This window comes from Uranotaenia lowii, chromosome 2 (assembly GCF_029784155.1).
Source record: "Uranotaenia lowii strain MFRU-FL chromosome 2, ASM2978415v1, whole genome shotgun sequence".
NCBI classification, from domain to species: Eukaryota; Metazoa; Arthropoda; class Insecta; order Diptera; family Culicidae; genus Uranotaenia; species Uranotaenia lowii.
In genome coordinates this window covers 62,281,992-62,299,682 of record NC_073692.1, presented here as the reverse complement: position 1 = coordinate 62,299,682, position 17,691 = coordinate 62,281,992, and the positions used below count along the sequence as shown (strand labels likewise).

Sequence of the window (17,691 nt, the reverse complement as noted above, 5' to 3'; positions counted from 1 at the left end):
ATAATCTTCTACAAACTTGTTTGTCATTATTTGAACTACAATTCCTGAAATTCTGAGCTTTCTAGCATACTGGGAACTTATTTTAGAAAACAAAGAGTGAAGGTATGTCGATTTTCCATACATTTTGCTGAAAATCTCCATACAAATTTCAAGTCCTTTGTGCCAGCTCGTGCTTCTGCCAAATGACCTGAAACTTTCAGAAAGTCATTTTTTCACCTAAAGGCACCAATCTAGGGGGTGCCGCGTTGAAAACAATGTTGTAAAAATCATCCCATACAAATTTGGGCCAGTCTACTGGTGATCAACTGTCAATCCATTTCCACTTTTTCCGACCTATTTCGACTTATCTTCATTGAATAGACTTTCAATGAGCCAAAAATTCCCGATTTTTCGAAAAAAATTCCCGGCTTTTTCCCGCTTTTTTCCCGTTGGATTTCAAATCCCGTCTTTTTCCCGCTTTTCCCGTTTTTCCCGAATGGGTGGCCACCCTGAAAATGTCGTCAATCATATTTGCTTTTTTGGTTATGTTCATGAGATTCAAATTGTTGTTTAACATTTTTTCAGGATGATGACGCTCAGTTCGGCCTTGTCAAACCGAACCAAATATTAATAAAAAATTTCACTAAAGGGTCAAAATGTTAAATTCTAGTATAAACTAGAAGATAAGCCCCAAAAATCGCTGCTATGCTACCTTATTAATTGGAAGTTTATTCATTTAAAGTAAGTTTTTGTTCTGAACCATTTTAATATTTTAAGGTTCGTCGATTCACGAAATCTCTCTAAGGTAAAAAACGAATCTCTGACAACACTTCATATGCAGAAATCGATCAGAAATCGGAGTTCTAATTTTAATTACATATTACATAATTACTTGTTATTTTATATATGTGCTTAATTAGTTGATGTGTTTAGTTAAGACATTTCGTTACTTAAACAAAAATGAAGATGAAAGTTTGTGCGTCCCTCAAAGCTTTTCTCAAGATAAAGATAAAGAAAAAGTTGTACGATGAATATGCTCAGCAGATATTTTTTTTCAATTCTTGAAAATTGACGAAAATGAGAAAAGCTGAATGTTAAAGTCTGAGTGACCAATTTAAGATTTCTTATCGACATGAGTCATATCAAATTTTCCGACAAAAATTCGGAATTTTTTATAAGAACCATATCTATAATTCTGTAATTTGACCCAAAAAGTTTCTGTCGTGATATTTTGAGAAATTTCATAGAAAAATTATACCAAACATCCAACGCTGAGATGGCAGTGTTTCCTAAAAATATATTTTTCTCGCTATAAAATATCAATGTGATTAAGCTTCATAACACTTTTGAATTGAAGTGATGACGAATAATTAAAATTAAAATCAGGTCGAATAACAAAGGATTTTTTTTTCCTCCTAACAGTTTAAACCTTTTTACGAACCATGAAAAGACCTACGAAAATCTTCGTTTCTAATATAAAAGAATGCAAATGATTTTTCCGAATATTCGCGAAAATGTTTCAGTTAATTGAAATTTTAAATAACATTTAAAATTTTTGAATTACTTAAAATTGATTAAAAATAAATAATGTCCCTTTTCGATTTCGGCTGATAAAAAACGATACCGAAAAGAAGGATATTCTCGTCATGTTTCTGTCAAATACAGCTCTTTATGCTCCCGGGCAGCTTAAGATGGAATATTTTATGCACCTGAATCCAACTGAATCAAAGGAAATAAAAAAGTTAAGGTTTTTCCTATCATTTTTCAAGCAGTAATTTCTATTCACTTCCCCGAGAGGGGTAAATAGGGACATTTCGTTATTAATTGAGAAACTCGTAAGCTCAAGAACTGAACAACATTAAAAGTGCGTTCATTGTAGCTTCCAAAATTTTAAAAACAAATCAGTGAATATAATTTCGCATTGCAAATATTTTTTGATTTTTTCAAACCCCATTAATCACCTTGTTCATCACCCATCCTTATTTCGGAGAAATGTTACATGTGATGCCTAACTCCAGGGGCAAAATTTATTTGGGCGCGGCTCACTGGAAAGATTTCAAGTTCATATTGGCCCGTTGCTTCAAGAGGTTACTCACCCCTGCTCTAGAGCCTTCTTAAGAAAAAATTTTCTGGCGAAGTTTTGAACATTTTTATAATTTGAATGTGTTGATCGGCCTAACAAAGGTAAATGTTAATGACAAATTATCTCTCCTTGCGTTCCAACAAGTAACAGTATGCGCTGTACGTAAGAGAAATATTGCTGAAATCCAAGCGCACTTACCGGTAGTGTCCATGTAGATGACCAATATGCTGAGCACGGTGGCAAACGACACAATACACAGCGCCACCGGAAGTAACTGTCGGAAGGGGGATGGTCCTAGGGGTGACGTTTTAACGGGTAGCTTAACTCCACTGGTCAGTGTGGACGGCGTCGATCCACCGTTATTATTATTCGTCGGCCCACTTCCCGGTCCGGATCCACCGCCGGAACCCGCCGTCAGCAGTCCGGTGCTTCCGCCGGTCACCGACGACGAGTACGGCAACAGCTGAGGTAGATGGTGGTGCATATGGTGGCTGTGCATGTAGTGGGTGGTGGAGATATTGTGGACGTTGCCGCTGATGTGCTGATGGTGCTTGTGCAGGTTGCTCTGGCTCAGTTGGAGATCGGTTATCGTTCCGGCAATGTTTGGAATCTGCTGCGGTTGTTCTTCTGGGGTTTGTTGCTGGCCAGGTGTCATTTTTTCTTTTGGTTTCGGGACCTTTGTCCTCATTCCATAACTGAAATTGAAAACGCGAAAAAAAATGAATTATTTGATGAGCTTGAGGTGTAGCTGGTAGGGGGAAAAACCGTATCCATGGAACAATCAAGACAAACGGTACTTTGCAAAAACTACTTCTAAGGTAGGACAATGGAAAATATCACAATCTGTTATCTACCCGAGAGAAAAAAAAACTTTAATAAGAACCCTTTTCCGATCATGTTTTGTGTTGCTGCCAATGACGAGGAGAAGCACGCAAGAGAATTCATAAAAAAAAAACTTATGCGGGACGAACGGGATGTTGCCACTTGAAATTGGAGAACATACCGTGGCACTTGTCTTGTCTGTGCAGTTCTTGAACGAAACGGCGGGTGCGCACAAAATAAGGTAGGCAGAACTAAAACCTCTCATTACAAAACCGTTCGCCCATTACCGGGGACCATTTATATGCAGATGTGTCATCCGTCGTCGTCGAACATATTCTTTGGCACAATAATGCATCATTTGGTCCGATCTGATCCGAGACCGGGCGAAAGGCAGCTCTGAAGCTCTGCTGAGGGCAAATTGAGCGCTTCCACTACACTATATGTAGGTACACATTAGAAGATAAGTGCCTTTGTTGTCATCTGATGATCATCAGCTGCTGGATGGGGTGTTATAAGTAGAAGAGGCTTTGAAGAATGCATAACCGGGACTAAACTTGACAGCTGCACGTACAAGGAGCTTTTCATCATAATTGAGGATGTGTGGAATCAGAGCTTCTTATAAAAGTTTACATCCTGTATGAATCTGCTTGAGATAAAAAAGATTTATTTAAGTGCGAAATAACACGACAATCACAAATCTACAGAAAATGAATCCCTAGTAACAATTTGAACTCCAATAGACTTGCTAGCGACGGTATTTTACGAAAGAGTAATAAAGTGTTTTTGTCATGAAGCGTTATTCAATAAAATGTTTGTAAAAATGCCCTGCAAAATAGCTATAAAACCTAAGCACACCCACAAATCAGACTCTACTCCAATAATGATCTTCCTTGGAGGTATAGTTATCATAAAAGTCTATGCCGGTTCGGCACTAACAAGCTTTTTCATCGCTGGAACCGCATTGCTTATGCCTTAAATAAACCGAACACAAGACAAAGCAGGATGGAAAAACTCAGCCAGCAGGCAAACTGTCGCTGTGTGAGTATGTAAACCGGCATTAAAAAAACATTTCTTTGTTTCCCCCTGGCAAACAACCAACGGTTAAGATATTCAACAGTATGCAGCTGTGGCAACAGAAAAACATTTTCTTGTTTCCCATTTCCATCCCCTTCCCATCTCCTTCTTATCCTATGACCAACCCATTCCCATCCCATTCCCATCCCATTCCCATCCCTTTCCCAACCCATTCCCAACCCATTCCCATCCCATTTCCATCCCATTCTCATCCCATTCCCATCCGATTCTCATCTGATTCTCATCCGATTCTCATCTGATTCTCATCCGATTCTCATCCCTTTCTCATACCATTCCCATCCCATTTCCATCCCATTCTCATCCCATTTCCATCCGATTCTCATCCGATTCTTATCCGATTCTCATCCGATTCTCATCTGATTCTCATCCGATTCTCATCTGATTCGCATCCGATTCTCATCAGATTCTCATCCCTTTCCCATCCCATTCTAATCCCATTCCCATCCCTTTCCCATCCTATTCCCATCCCATTCCCATCCCATTCCAATCCCATTCCCATCCGATTCTTATCCGATTCTTATCTGATTCTCATTTGATTCTCATCTGATTCTCATCTGATTCTCATCCGATTCTCATCCGATTCTCATCCCATTCCCAACCCATTCCTATTCCCATTAAAGCTTAATTATCTAATAGGATGAAATCCCATAAAATGTGTTACTTGTTTCGCTTGAATGTTGTGATCATGCATCATTTAGCTTGGGAGCTCGAGTCTTTATACCAGTAGTGCTTTACCAATTGTTTGCGTCGAGCCGAACTAGGTGCCCAGCAAACATGAAACTTGTGCTCTCTTGCATTCTTTCAGTATGTATGAATATGGTGTCAAAATCGTATACTCTTATCGCTTTAGCCTGAAGTTAAAAATTTGTATGTATATTGCCTCCACTTTGGTAGGTAAATACTGTTTTTTCGTGTTCCATACGATCATTCTATAATGTATATGAAACGTATAACAAAGTTGTTGAGAAATATACCTTCAAAAATGTTTGCTGGGTGTACTAGTAGAAGTAGGGTCAAATTAGTATAACAGTTACCCAGACGTCAAAGTAGATCCATCAGAAAGTGACCTAAGGTAACTTTCGGATGGATATAAGCTCAAAGTTCAATGCTTGAATTGAAACTTTTTCATTTCTTATTGCCAATACTTATGTAAAATGTTACTATGTGAAAAGCAAGAATAGAAAAGGTTTTTGATTATGTTACACAATCCCGTTCGCAATCTGCGCATACAGGAATAGATAGTCTTTCTGATCAATCCGCCGCCTTGTTTACTTCGCCCAAGTAAACCGCTGATCTCGAGCATAAATAAAGTTGTTTTGTTTAAGTGAAACAGTTTCGGTTAACTAATTCGCGTTCCGAAAAGTGTTCCGGTCCCAAAACATTTGGTCCTTCGAGCCGGATTACCGTTCGGAAAGTGGTCCTTGAACAATAATCGGACTTAAGTTAAGATTGGACTTATCTGGATAGCAGCAAAAGTGTGAACCATTTTGGGTTCTAAAATCGCCATCGCAATTAGACGCTGAACTGAAGTGATTGTTAGTGCGAACAAAACAAGTGTATTCGCTCAGAAAGTTGGCTTGGCTTGGATGCAATTAATTGCATTGTACTTCGCGAAATCAGAACAATAAGTGGTTTGGATATTCGAGGCCCAATTACCATCCGTGAAGTGGCGTACAACTCCAATCGACACCCTGGTGTAGACTTGAAGTTTGGGAAGCAGATTAAAGAGCAAAATTATAAAACGGAATTGCCAGAACATATGTGCTGTGGAATAAAACGCAGAATTGGGTGTGAATTGTTTTTTAGTTGCATGAAGTATGTGTCCTGTCCGTTAAACAAAGGTGCAAGTAGATTCTGGTCAAAATTATTCAGTACTGGAGGATTGGGTCCAAGGTGTTTGAATTTGTCAGAAAATACAAGTTTGCTTAAGAATGTATCTTTGCGTCAGAAATCTGAATTGTCAGAAATCAGGTTTGAGTCGAAATCTTGTCAGAGTTAAATCTGAATCAAAAATGAAGGTTGTATCCGAGATCGTCTCCGAAACTTGTCAGAATTAATTCTGAATCAGAAAATGAACTTGTGTCGGAATTCTTGAGTGTTTGTTGTCAGAAATCTTGTCTGAAATTTGTCAGAATTGAGGCTGAGTCAGAATTAAAGCTTTTGTCAAAAATCTTGTCCAAATATTGTCAGAAATCTCGTCTGAAATATTGTCAGATAAATTAAAAAAAAAAAGACATACACCGTCTTAGCCGATTTAGGCTTTACAGACTGAATAAATGACGTGGACAACTTAAGATTAACATTTAACACCTAGTACCGAGATGGGAATCGAACCCATGTCATCAGTGGACCAGCGGTTACCGTATTACCACGCTAACCACTCGACCACCGAGACGTACAATATTTGGTCTGAAACTTGTCAGAAATTGAGTCAGCTAACAAATCGTCTGAAATATTGTCAGATAATAAGCCTGTGTCACAAAACTACACGTCAGTTTGAGAACTTGTCTGAAGGTACAAGTTTAGATTTGTCAGAAATTCGAAGCCTGAGTCAGCTCATATTAATTCTGTATTGGGCGAATCGGGTTCAAGGGTGTCTGATTTGTCAAAAATTGAAAATCGTTCGATGTTTTGTCAGAATTTAAGTATCAACTCCTGAACTTCAATCGTTATTAAGCCTACGTCAGTTTGTGTCAGAATTTCGTCAGTTTTGGACATATTTGGTCCAAGGGTGTCAGATTGTTCGGAAATGGGAAACTATTCTCTACATTTGCCCACTTTTGGGTTGAATTGCTGCTTTTTCAGCTCTGCATCAGAGTATTTGAATAAGTTAAAGTCGATAGTTTGGCACATGTGCCAAAAACGAACAAAAATTTAAAAAAAAAAGTACTCATAAATGCCAAAAATTATTAAAAATTTCATAAAATCAAAAAACAAATACATACAAAAGAATAAAAAATGACAAAAAATAACTAAAAAATGATGTAGAAAAACAAAAATATCAAATATGGTTTTAAAAACCTACATAATAAACAAAGCAAGAAAAGTGCTTAATGGATCGGAAACATGATAAAAAAAATAAAATAAAATAGTCAAAATTTTACTGAAAATTATGTTAAGGATAGTAGTTGTAGTTTTTTTGTAGGAATAAATTAAAAACGGAGTTAAAATATCCGTTCGATTTTGGCATCATCTGATTTTGGCATCACGAAATGTTCGATCGAGCATGTTACCAAAATCTAACGAGGTCTGTAAAACAGTTTGTACTTTTTGGTGAAAAAAAAATTAAACATTTTATAAAACTCTAAAATGAATATTTCAAGAGTTCCATAAAGCGATTACCATCATTTCTTGTGAAACCTAAAATATCTTTTATATGAAACCATAAATTTATTATTTCTTGACAAATTGACTGTCAAAACAACCATTACATAACTCTTATAAAGAAAGAAGGCTTCGAAAACGCTTGATAGTTTTATGAAAAGAAAATTTCTCGGGGTATAAAAGTGATAAGAAAAATTTAAATGTCAAAAACTGTTTGGAATTATTTATTGTTAATCATCATCAGTTCAGTCATGATTTCGTGACTCTTGGAATTTATGAATGAATTGATTTCAAAATATATACGATTTTCGTTACAAAATTAAAAAAAAAACAAAACAATTTTTTTTTGATAGGAATATTAGTTCGTTTTTTTAAATTGCAAATAACTTTAATATTTATGTACTCAATTACTGCCGTCATGTTATATTAAGGTTGCCAGATTTTTTTCAGCACGTATCCAGGCCGGACAAATCCGAGCAATTTTATATTAAAACCTGGCAAAATTCGGCAATTTGATTTAAAAATCCGGGCAAATTTAGTCAAAATCCAGAAAAAACTCAACAAAAATCAAGAAAAAAAATTCCATCAAAATTCATCGACAGATTTTAAATCGTATTAAAAGCCCCCAAAAACCTTTCATGATTATTTTTATAAAACTTGCTCAAAAAATTTCTTATTTCGAGGCATAAATAAAAAAATTTTACAACACAATTTGTTTTTTTTTTTCTGATTTGCCAAGTAAAGAGAATAAATCCGGGAATTTTTCAATGAAATCCGGGCAACCGGGCCGGACTGGACAGTTCCCAAATTTAACATTAAATATTCGGGAAAACTCGGATAAAATCGGGCAATCTGGCAACCTTATGTTAAAAAAGGTTCTTTCTGAATGATGTTGAAATTCGATTTACAAGAATTTGTGCAAATCAATTCATAATTTCAATAATTTTTGGATATTTTATCAACTATGCAAGGTAAAGCAAAGCCAAAAGCGAATTGTTCTTATCAACATATTTTTCAGTTCACCGTCAGTGCTGCTAGAAATCTATAAAACATTTTGCTTTCCTATTATTCATTATTTATTCATAATCCAATTGCGAATCAAGAAAAAGAATTTGTAATCATGTGTTCGATAGAATTCGATGGCCGGAAAACATACCAAACATATGATGGATGGTGGTGGGAACAAATAGAAACTGTTGTTCAAAGAAACGATTTACGAACATATAACATAAACTAGATTTCCCTGATTGCAGTCACAAAAAAGCAATCAAATATTCAACTGCTCGTTTATACCTTGTGAGTTGTGACTATCAGGAAAATAAAATGAATAAATAATAACAAATTACAGCTGGAACACTTTAAGCCTAAAATGTGTTGAATAGATGAAGTGTTAAGTTAGACTGTATTAACATAAACAAGTTTCTTCATAGACATCAAACAAATTTGAACTTATTCAATTTTTATTTAATTATACATTGAGCGTTCTATTACATTTAATAATTCAACCCTTGCAAGTCTACAATTACCAATTGGGTCGGCCGTCGATTCCTCACAACCCGAACCGGAAGAAAATAATTAAACGTCATAACCATCCTCCCCGTTCATCAATCTTGCACCCATGTCTTGTATGTTTGTTTCTTCCTCCTCAGACAGAACTAACATACCTACTAGCTACAGCTGATCCCGGTAAACGACACCCCGATGATACATATCATCTTCAACTCATTAATCTTATTACACACTGGCAAACCGAGTAAGTTACATCGAATCCGAATGTGAGGTCTGGCTGGCGTGAATCTCCAGATATGGGATCGCTAATGGGAGATAAAACGAATAAAAAAAGCCCAAGAAAGAAAAAAGGTTCAAAACCATGCCCTAGCTGGCACATACGAAGCTGCTCGCTGGCCCAATAATGATGAAGCATTCCGAGCGAGAGACCGGCGAGGTTTCCGCCTCATTGCTACAACAGGTAATAAGCACCTGTGTGTCATTCTGGCGATTTTATCAATGGCCAAGACTGATCACACTCTTCCTTAAAACCTACATCTACCTGCTGTGAACTTCGAGGGTTAAGGGGGAAATGAGAAATTATAAGCTTTTAAAAGGTATCTTAGACTGCAAAAAAAAAAAATAAAATTATGTCACATATACCACAATCAGACCTAAATTATAACGATGTAAATCACAAAATTAAACAATGCTTTAATTTACATCGATAAAGATTAGATTTGTTTTCGACCAGGAAGATGTTTTGAATTTATAATTTTCTGCGTTCTGCAGGCAGATAATTCCCTTGAGAAAGACCACAAATAATGGTCGAAACGTTGGTTATTTAAAAAAAATTGTTTGATTGACATCTCAGACCATAAAAAGCCGAAAATTGAATGCAAAAATGGGTAATGAGCGATCTTATTAATGCGTTTCATTTTATTTTGTTTTTTTTACATTTTTATAATTTTCTTTAATTTTTTTTAACTTGTTTTTATTTTTGATTTTTTTCTTTTAAGTTAGTTTTAATTTTTTTATTTGTTTTTATTAAAAACTTTTTTTTGATTATTTTTTTTAATATTTTTCATTCTTTTAAACCTTTTTTTCAATTTTTTTATCTTTAGGGGAGATGGGGGCATAATGGCCACCTTAAGGAAAACGGTTATTTAACCATAGAAAATAGCTATAATATGGAGGTTACATTATTGTTTCGTGTACAGACACTTGAAAAGCCTATTCCCTAACGGGCTGAAACGTGAAAAACTAGATGAAAACGTTAAAAAATGCATTTTAAAAAATTTTGCCAAAAGCTGAAAACCAGCCACTGTGGAGGCATAATGAGAACCCCCCCTGAGGCAGTATGAGCACCATTAATCAGAGCAAGATGTGCGTTTTTGCCGGGGAATCTAGCAGCGAATTCAATTCGATGAAGTCAGGTGAGTCGTAGATTCATCAAACAAAGCAATAACAAAATAATCTAGATCTGTTTGTAGTATACAAACAATTCACGCACGCTCATACATTAAGTGCTTTGTTCGGAGGATGATGCTACTAGCTGTATAATGTAACAATAAAAAAATCGATCATGAATTGTGAATGGAAAAAAAATCACCTCGAACAGAAATCTAACTCTAGTCTTTTGATTACCTCTCCGACACCTTACCAATAGGCTAAATTGTCGGATGAAAACTAGTCAAATCAATTTTAATTCGCTGCTAGATTCTACGGCAGAAAATGCTCATTATGCCTCGATAATATGGTGCTCTATATGCCCCTAGCCAACAAATTTAAGTAAAAACGTGTTTTAAAATTGACAAAAGTGAAAAATCAAAAATTTTTTGATGGTAAAAATTGAGAAACAATGTGTACATCATGTTGCAGTGCGTACATTATAGATCAAGGTTATTTTAAGATCATAAGAGCTTATTTCGTGGTGCTCAAAAATTATAATATTTTCGTAACTTGAGAATCAAGCTAGTTTTTTTAAATATCTCTGTAAAGATGATAAGGAGATTCCTTTTTTTGTAAAAAATTAATACTATAGGAAGTACGAAACAAATCCTCATGAAAATTTATTTAAGAAAATACGCACTTTCGTAGAAAAGCGTAGTTCTCATTATGCCTCGGGTGCTCGTTATGCCCTCATCTCCCCTACATATTTTTTATTAAAATTTCATAATATTTGATAATTTTCCATTTTTATTACGTATTCCATTTTTCTATTTTTGTATTTTTTTTTCAATTTTCAGTTTTTTTTATTTTTGTTTTTTTTTTCTTAAAATAAGTTTTAATTTTCATATTTTTTCTTAACATATTTTTTTAATTTTTTTTTCAACATATTTTTTTTATTTTAAACTAGCTGACCCGGTAAACTTCGTTTTACCTTCTAAAGTATAAATCGTAATAAATGTTTAATTTCATCTACACGTCCTTAACTGCATCGTGCTCGCGAATAGATTCTTATGGAATTCGTAACAAATAAAGTTGAATTTGTATTGGGACCACCTTCCATAAAAAGTGAGATCCTTGAAACTATTATACAAACCATCTCTGACCCAAAAAACCCACGGATACCAAATTTCACTTCATTCCGACCGACCATTCATACGTGATGTTGTTACGAAGAAAATGCCTCCATTTTTATATATAAGATGTGAAGAGAAAATTTTGTATGGAGACCCCCCTTTCATAAAAAGTGAGATTCTTGAAACTATTATACAAATCATCTCTGACCCAAAAAACTCTCGGATACCAAATTTCACTTCATTCCGACCGACCATTCATACGTGATGTTGTTACAAAGAAAATGCCTTCATTTTTATATATAAGATTTGTTTTTATTTCACAAATTTTGTTTACTTTTTATATTTTTATTTTGATTTATTTTTTTCCATTTTTTTTTTAAATTTATTTATTTTTTTAAATATATATTTTTTAATATTTTTTTTAGTATTTTTCTTTTTTCATAATATTTTTTATTATATTTTTTATTATATTTTTAAATAAGGGAGAGTGGGGTATCGTGGGCCATGGGGAAACGTGGGCCACTTTTAATATCTCAGATGTGTGTTGAGATAAAAATCTCAAACCAACTGTCATCGTCGTCGCTTTGCGTGAGCATATATTTCTATATGTTGTTGACTGAAATACGCATCATATGCTTCTTTTATTTATCAAGCTAAAAAAAGTTAGAAAAATTTACTTACATAATTAAAAAAACACCCGCTAATTTCATCGATGGGGAACCTAAAGTACATAACAAAAGTATGCTCATACTCTTATGATCTTAGTTTTGTCATGATCTTTCACGTGGAAAAGTAATTTTTGATGAAACATCAATAAGTCACAAAAACGCAATCAATTTGCAAATCATAGCTTGTGGGGAATCGTGGGCCATACATCTTGAATCACCTATATTTTTATGTTTTCTACACATTCAGAACTTTAAATACGTTTTTCCTATCTGTAAAGTTTTTTTATGCCAAATGAAGAGTTATGAAAAATATTTTGTCCATCCTATAAAAGAAATTTTTCCAAAACGTTCGCGAGCCAGGTTTTGGAATCTATGCGATCATACACAGCTCTCTTTTTCATTTCATCATCTGAAATTGCTTTTAAATAACGAAATGAATTGGGAAATCACAGTTTTGTGTCCACTCATAAACTTTGCATGTTATTTGGTCAATTTGGATTTGGTGGCCCACGATTCCCCACCATTTTTCAAAATCCAAAAAGTATTGCTTTTTTTCAAACAGTCAGAATTAGGGGAAAATAGCTTATTGAAAAAATTTAAAAAAATGCCTTATGATATCTTGAAAATGAAGAAAACCATACCATTTTTTATTTTCATTTTATGTTTTATAATAAAGAAGTTATGGAGCAACGAAAAAAAGTGGCCCATGATTCCCCACTCTCCCATATATTTTTATTTTTGTTATCTTTTTTCTTTTGTTTTTTTTTTTTTGCTATTTTTTTATTTTCGCTTATTTTTTTAATTTAGCTTATTTGTTTATTTTTGCTTATATTTTTGTTTTTGATTATTTTTTTTTAATTTTTTTTTAATTTCGTTATTTTTGTAATCGTTTTCGTTTTTATTTTGATAATTTATTTTATTCTTGATATCGTTTTGTTATTTTAATTATTATAATTATTTTTATTATTTGAATTTTTATTATTTTTATTATTTTTTTTTATTTTTTTTTTCATTACAGACCCCGTTCGTTTTTGGCAACATTCGATTTTGGCAACATCCGATTTTGGCACATGTTTAAAAATCGAACGGTTTTTAGAAACAACATTACCGTTTAGTTTTCGTTATAACATGATCAATTTAATGTGGACAAATACCATTAATACGGTTTTATATTCTAAAATGGTGATAAAATGCAACAATAAAAACCAAAGATGAAAAATTCAAAAAGTTAACAAACAAATTCAAACAAAACACTGAATATGACAAAGAACAATTAAAAAATGATGAAGAATGACAAAAACAGCAAATATGACAAAAGAAAACAAACATTATAAACAAAACAAGAAAAGTGCAAAATGCATAAAAAAAAATGATAAAAAAATTAAAAATTAAACAAATGGTCGGAAATTGACTAAAAACAACGTTTTTGATAATAATAATAATTATTTTGTAAAAATAACTGAAAAACAAGATAAGAAAAAAAACCGTTCGATTTTGGCAACATTCGATTTTGGCAACATGAAATGTACGGGCGTGTTGCCAAAATCGAACGGGGTTTGTATTTTTAATAATTTTAATTAGTTTTATCATTTTTTAATTCTTTTATCTTTTTTTATTATTTTATTATTTTTGTTTTTATTTTTTTTTGTTTTTATTTCTTTTTTTTTTATTTTATTTTTTTTTAATTATTTATTTTTTTTATTTTGTTTTATTTTATTTATTTATTTTTTTATTTTGTTTTATTTTATTTATTTTTTTTTTGGTTCTTTTTTATTTTTTTTATTTTCTTTTTATTTTTTTTTTTTTTTTTAATTTCTTTTTATTTTTTTTTTTTTTTAATTTCTTTTTATTTTTTATTTTTTTATTTTCTTTTTATTTTTTTTTTTATTTTCTTTTTATTTTATTTTTGTTTTATTTTTCTTTTTTCTTTTTTTTCTTTTTTTTTGTTTTTTTTTTCTTTTTTTTTCATTTTTTTTCTTTTTTAATTTTTTTTTGCATTTTTTCTAATTTTTGTGTTATATGTTTTGTAACTTTTTTTTATTTGTTTTATCATATTTTTATTTGTTTCATCATTATTTTATTTGTTTTATCATTTTTTTATTTGTTTTATCATTTTTTATTTGTTTTATAATTTTTTTATTTGTTTTATCATTTTTTTATTTGTTTTATCATTTTTCCAATTTTTTTTATTCTCTTTTGTGTTTTTTTTTTTTTTATTTTCTTTAGCATATTTTTTTAATTTTTTTATCTTTTTTTATTTTTTTATCTCTTTTCTAATTTTTTATCTTTTATTTATTTTTTTATCTTTTATTTATTATTTATCTTTTTTTTCTTTTTTTATTTTTGAAACATTTTTTTTTATCTTTATATCTTTTTTTTAATTTTTTTTATCATTTTCTATCATTTATTTAGTTTTTTTTAACATTTTTTTTATTTTTTCATTTTTTTTCATAATTTTTTTATTTTTCATCCTTTTTTTTTTATTTTTTCAACATTTTTTTTTCATCTTATTTCTTTATTTTTTCACCATATTTTTTTTCATCATCTTTTTTTTATTTTTTTCATCATTTTTTTTTTCATCATTTTTTTTTATTTTTTTATAATTTTTTTTCATCATTTTTATTATTTTTTCATCATTTTTTTTATTTTTTCATCTTTTTTTTATTTTTTTCACAATTTTTTTAAATTTTTTCATCGTTTTTTTTTTTTCATTTTTTCATCATTTTTTTTATATTTTCGTCATATTATTTTTATTTTTTCATCATTTTTTTTATTTTTTCATCATATTTTTTTATTTTTTCATCATTTTTTTAAATTTTTTCATCATTTTTATTTAATTTTTTCATCATTTTTATTTAGTTTTTTCATCTTTTTTATTTTTATTTTTTCATCTTTTTTTTTAATTTTTTCATCATTTAAAAAAAAATTCATAATTTTTTTAATTTTTTCATCATTTTTTTCAATTTTTTCATATTTTTTTATTTTTTATTTTTTCATTATTTTTTATTATTTTTTCATAATTTTTTTTTATTTTTTCATCATTTTTTTTTTTATTTTTTCATCATTTTTTTTTTTTTTATTTTTTCATCATTTTTTTTAATTTTTTCATCTTTTTTTTTATTTTTTCATCTTTTTTTTAATTTTTTCATCATTTTTTTTTTATTTTTCCATCATTTTTTTTTAATTTTTTCATCTTTTTTTTATTTTTTCATCATTTTTTTTTTATTTTTTTTTATTTTTTTTTATCATTTTTTGATATTTTTTTATCATTTTTTTTATATTTTTTTAAAACCTTTTTAGTATTTTATTATATTTTTTTTATTATTTTTTTTATAATTTTGTTTTATTTTTTTAATAATTTTCTTTTTAATTTTTTTTTTAATTTTTTGATTATTTAAAAAAAAATTTCATTAATTTTTTTTATTATTTTTTATTTTTTTTATCATGTTTTTATTATTCTTTTATTTTTTTATATCATTTTTTTATTCTTTTATTTTTTTATCATTTTTTTTTATAATTTTTTTTATTTTGTTTTATTCTACATAAATTTTTTGTTTTTTTTTTGAAAACTTTTTTTTATTGTTTGTTTTGTGTTTTTTCAGTTTCCTATATTTTTGTCTTTCGAATGTGTTTTTTTAATTATTTGTTTTGAGTTTTTTGTCTGTTTGTTCTTGAATTTTTGAGTTATGAAGAATATTGTTTGGCTAGTGTTTTGAAATCTATTGTGGAAAAATAATTTGAGTCTAATAGAACCTTCAAAACGCTTTTATCAGTGCTCCCTTTTTATTTTATTTTTTGAATCACTTACATATTTTCAGATTGTGATGACAAAAACGTTATCATCTTTTGAGACTTTCATGGTTTGTAATGTCTTAAGTGGCATAAAAGCATTCCAAATTTTTTCGAACCTCACACAGCTGATTATTCTGCCAAACCGTCTCTAGTTTGTGCTCTATTAACTTCCTCCAGCACGACGTTATGGCTTCTGAAATCAACAACAAAAAAAAGCAGAAACTTCCAACCAATTTTTAAACTCCCAATTGGAGCTTACACAGCGAGTGTTTGGAAAAGTCCCATGGCATTATGCCAGCGGAGGACCATAAAGTCAGTCATGGTGCCCAAAAGAGGAAACAAATTTGTCCGATGGTAATGTTGGTTTATGTTGATGTTGTTATTTTTTATTCTTCCTCCATTCTTTCCGGTAGACAACAAATGCAGCAGCAGCAGCATAAGACCTTCTAACAGGGCTGCTGCTGGCTGGAAAAACAATGAAATCTGAAACCGTGTAGAAATGGAAGGTACACAAATAATGAAGAATAAAAATGCTCACGGAGAAGGAACATCGGAGCCTCCGACGGGAAAAAGAAAACACCGGAACAAAAAGGTCATATACGTGCCATGACGGTGCTTGGAGCGTCTTTCTATCGGAAAGAAAAGAAGAAGTAACAAATTCCAAACGTATGGTTCTTCCTCGCTGAAGTAGACCTTTTTTGGGGAATTTCGTGTTTTATTGAGTGATTTGAATATTTGGCAACTTCGCCCTACAAGTTATACCTATGTACTAAAAGAAGTAATTTAAATAAATTATTCAAATAACGTTTCATAAATATTATGACAATTTTTATACAGACCAGCAATGGCTATATCGAAAGCATGATACAACAAGCAAAAATCGTTTTGGTTTGAGAATGTTTAATTCAAAATAATCCAAATGTAATAACTGAAAAACTTTTTAGCAGCTCTTAAGCAAACCTGAATAAATAGGATTTCATGCAGTTCCGAATCTAAGGAAGAACAACCAATTCTGTATACGAAAAAAAACGAGAAAAAAAAGCATTACAACTTCCTCAAAAAGACACCACGAGCGGAAGGAAGTAAAGACCTTTGAAAAGTAGGTACCTACTGATGAGAAGCGGCAAGAAAATGAATCTGGAAGAAACAGCCGCGCCGCGCTGATTGGTTGCTCGCAATTACGTACCTAGTATGGTAGCAAAGAACGAAGTAAGAAATAGACCGATCGGAACTAAAAAACCGGAAGGAAGTAAGCATATGTGTAGAACAAATAAACAGATGAACGGGAAGAGACACCGGATCAAAAAAAATGGGAAAAAAGTAGCGACGAAACGACCGGAAGAAAGACGGAAGAACAGCTTGATGCTCGGAAGATTTGTTTGTTATTTTTCGAAGGTTGAATTGTATTTACACCAATGCAGTGTATGACAGCCCCCACCTGTGCCGAAACGGGAGAAAATCACAAAATACGAGCTTAATACCTGCCAAGATCTTAGGATTACCAGTTTTGGTGCGAAGCCAAGATAAAAAATTTAAAAAAAAAATCTCTCAATATACTTTGACTGGAAGTTGTAATTAATCGAAGAACTTTAAAAAAATGTTTTTCGATACAGATCAAACAATTTTCTTTTCATCAGGATAATGCACAGAGTGGTTTTATTCTCACATTCTGCACCATCTACAGTTAAAGTTCAGAAATAATGCTTGGTTGAATCAGCCATGTGAATCGTTTGCCTAATTCTATCAGGATTTCAAACAACCTGTAATCAGACATGTCTGATAAACCCGCATTCGATTGATAAAAACTAGACAACTATATTCAATGCAGAAAAGACGCCAAATTTTAACTGATTTGTCCAACAGTGTTTCCGAGTAGAACAGATTCAGTTGTAAGATTTGTAATTTTTTAAGAAAT

The 17,691-nt window shown here is 31.3% G+C and overlaps 1 protein-coding gene across 2 annotated transcripts in view; it reads right to left on the bottom strand.

Annotated features, from left to right (window-relative positions):
* The window catches only part of LOC129748101 (protein Star), a 103,230-nt gene that overhangs the window by 46,963 nt on the left and 38,576 nt on the right, over positions 1–17,691 (bottom strand). For both annotated transcript variants that reach the window (XM_055742578.1, XM_055742577.1), the window contains exon 2: positions 2,261–2,757. In XM_055742578.1, coding sequence (XP_055598553.1) covers positions 2,261–2,750 — 490 coding nt within the window. In that variant the 5' untranslated portion in view covers positions 2,751–2,757. The remainder of the gene's footprint in view (positions 1–2,260; positions 2,758–17,691) is intronic.